Here is a 2,500-nt window from a genome sequence, read left to right on the forward strand (position 1 = left end):
GCAGCGACAAGAAAGACACGAAGCAGTTCTTCTTCCCGCCCGTCTCCTCCAAGGCAGCCTTTCAAGTGTGCGAGGGTTTGGGAGGCTCGGTGACGACGCCTCGGAGTTCGGAAGTGGACGGCCTCAGACGACTCATCTCTGGCTTTGCTGACAACGAGACCTGTTCGAGGCTTTGGACGGGGGTCACGGACATCGCCAAGGAAGGGGAATGGACGTACCACAAGGACGGCCTTCCTGCGCAGGTCTCGTGGCGACCCGGGGCACCCGACGGGGACTTCCTGCAGAACTGCGCCGCGATTCTTCTCGATGGGTCCTCGGCCGGCCTGACCGACGTCGCGTGTTCCCAGAAGCTGTGCACGGTGTGCGACGTGCCGGAGGGGATCGTGTGGACGCTCCTGGGTGCGTGCGAGGAGCACGCGAGGAACATCCACTTCGTCGCCCGCCAGAAGGCCTCGGGGGAGTTCCACTTCCGCGGCTACTCTAACTACATGATCACGAGGAACGACACGGACGGCCGCTGGGTCTGGTGGGACCGCCAGAGGAACGAGGTCGTGGCCGTCCTCTCCGAAAGCGAATCCGGCTTCCCGATGGGACGACGCAGCTGGGCCCTGCAGCGCTCCGTCTGCGGAAGGAAGCCGCCCGTGGAGCACACGCTTCTGCTGACCCCTTGTGGGGCGGGCAGCTTTTCGTGCGACGACGCGACGTGCATCCCCCTGTACCAGCGCTGCGACCTCAAGTTCGACTGCAGGGACAAGAGCGACGAGAGCGGTTGCGAGCTCGTGCAGTTCCCTCCCGTGTACCGGCCGGACCTTCCGCCGAGCGACGTCGCCTCCGCTGCCTCGGCGCCGCTCCCCGTCGGCGTCCGCATGGTGCTCGAAAGCGCCGACGTCAGGACCAGTACCATGATGATCCACATCAATTACAACCTGAGTCTGACGTGGCGCGAAGGGCGGGTCAACTACCTCAACCTGAACAAGGATTACACCCTCAACAGGTGGCCAGAGCGCTGCGCTTTCTAGCCACTACTTTGGCTGCATTGATTGCTCGAAGGGCGTGGCCAGGGACCGATAGTTTAATCATCAAGATAACCATGCGATTATGGATCTCGACAAAGAGGAAATTATGAGAAAACAAACAAATAACACACATAAAAGTACTGCTTGCTTAACCAATACAAACATCCCTCTCTCTCTCCACACCAGGGTACCACACAATACCATGAGGGAACTGTGGGTGCCGACGGTAGACTTCACTAACACCCGAGGCAACCACATCACCCACGCAGACGAGGAAGCTACCATGATGGTGCTCATGTCAGGGGAGCCGACCATGGGCGGGGACACGCGACCCCAAGAAGGTAGGTGAGGTGTCATGAGGGGAAATGTGCAGAGGGGAGCGAGTAAGCCATGCAAAGGGAGTAACAGTCGATCCCAGGAGCTTCAGGGGCGTGGCTAGAGGGGCGTGGTTAAAGATGAAGGGAGGGAGGGGAGAAAAATACGAAGAGGAAGTTTACAGAAATACATAGATGTTTGTTTTATTATTACGAAGAAGTTCGTGGGTTTAGGAATCTATTAAGAGAATATTTTCTTTCTTAGCAACAGAATTTGGACCGATAAACATACAGTATGTGCGTGTGTCCGATATGTGTATATGTGTGTGTGTGTGTGTGTGTGTGTGTGTGTGTGTGTGTGTGTATGATTACTGTTTTCTCTCCTTTTGTTCTTTTCATTAATTTTTTAACTACATATTTTCTTCATTGGTCCCTCTCTTTGGTACGACGAACTTAGAAACTTTGTTACAAGTAAGTTTTTTTTTCTACGTTATATATATTTTTTTCTTCAACTGCAGACGAATGGCGTGTTTCATGTGCGAATTCATTCTTCTTCGTCTTCCTCTTCTTCTTCTTCTTCTCCTTTTTCTTCATCATTATCATCATCATCATCTTCTCTTCTTCTTCTTCTTCTTCTTCTCTTCTTCTTCTTCTTCTTCTACTTCTTCTACTTCTACTCTACTTCTTCTTCTTCTTCTTCTTCTTCTTCTTCTTCTTCTTCTTCTTCTTCTTCTTCGTCTCTGTCTTCTTCACTTTCGTCTTCTTTATTCTAATTTCCTTGCAATTTTACCAACTTTTTATGTATTTGTTAGTTTATGCATTTATTTAATTATCCACATATTCAAACATTTAATTACTGACTTATTAATTTGCTTATTAGTTCAGTCACCCATTCATTCATCTATCTATCTATCTATCTATTAATTTATTGATCCATCATCCATACACCATCTTTCATACACCTATCTGTTTATCTATCAATTTACTAGTCAATCTCTCATACACTTATCTGTCTATCTATCTATCTATCTATCAATTTACAAATCAATATTTCATACATTTATCTATCTATCTATTTATTATGCATTAATCTATCTTTTTTGCAGTTGAAGTGTATTCAGGATGGGAAAACCCGTTGACAGTGAGAAGGAAATACAGTGAGACGTTCCA

At 48.7% G+C, this 2,500-nt stretch overlaps 1 protein-coding gene across 1 annotated transcript in view; it reads left to right on the plus strand.

Annotated features, from left to right (window-relative positions):
- Positions 1-2,500, plus strand: part of LOC119580003 — a 16,712-nt gene that overhangs the window by 5,957 nt on the left and 8,255 nt on the right. Inside the window, exons 4-6 of the mRNA XM_037927848.1 lie at positions 1-994; positions 1,203-1,357; positions 2,437-2,500. The exon at positions 1-994 is cut by the window's left edge and continues 148 nt beyond it; the exon at positions 2,437-2,500 is cut by the window's right edge and continues 40 nt beyond it. Of these exons, the coding sequence (XP_037783776.1) occupies positions 1-994; positions 1,203-1,357; positions 2,437-2,500 (1,213 nt within the window). The remainder of the gene's footprint in view (positions 995-1,202; positions 1,358-2,436) is intronic.

The sequence above is a fragment of the Penaeus monodon genome, chromosome 13 (genome assembly GCF_015228065.2).
Source record: "Penaeus monodon isolate SGIC_2016 chromosome 13, NSTDA_Pmon_1, whole genome shotgun sequence".
NCBI lineage: Eukaryota > Metazoa > Arthropoda > Malacostraca > Decapoda > Penaeidae > Penaeus > Penaeus monodon.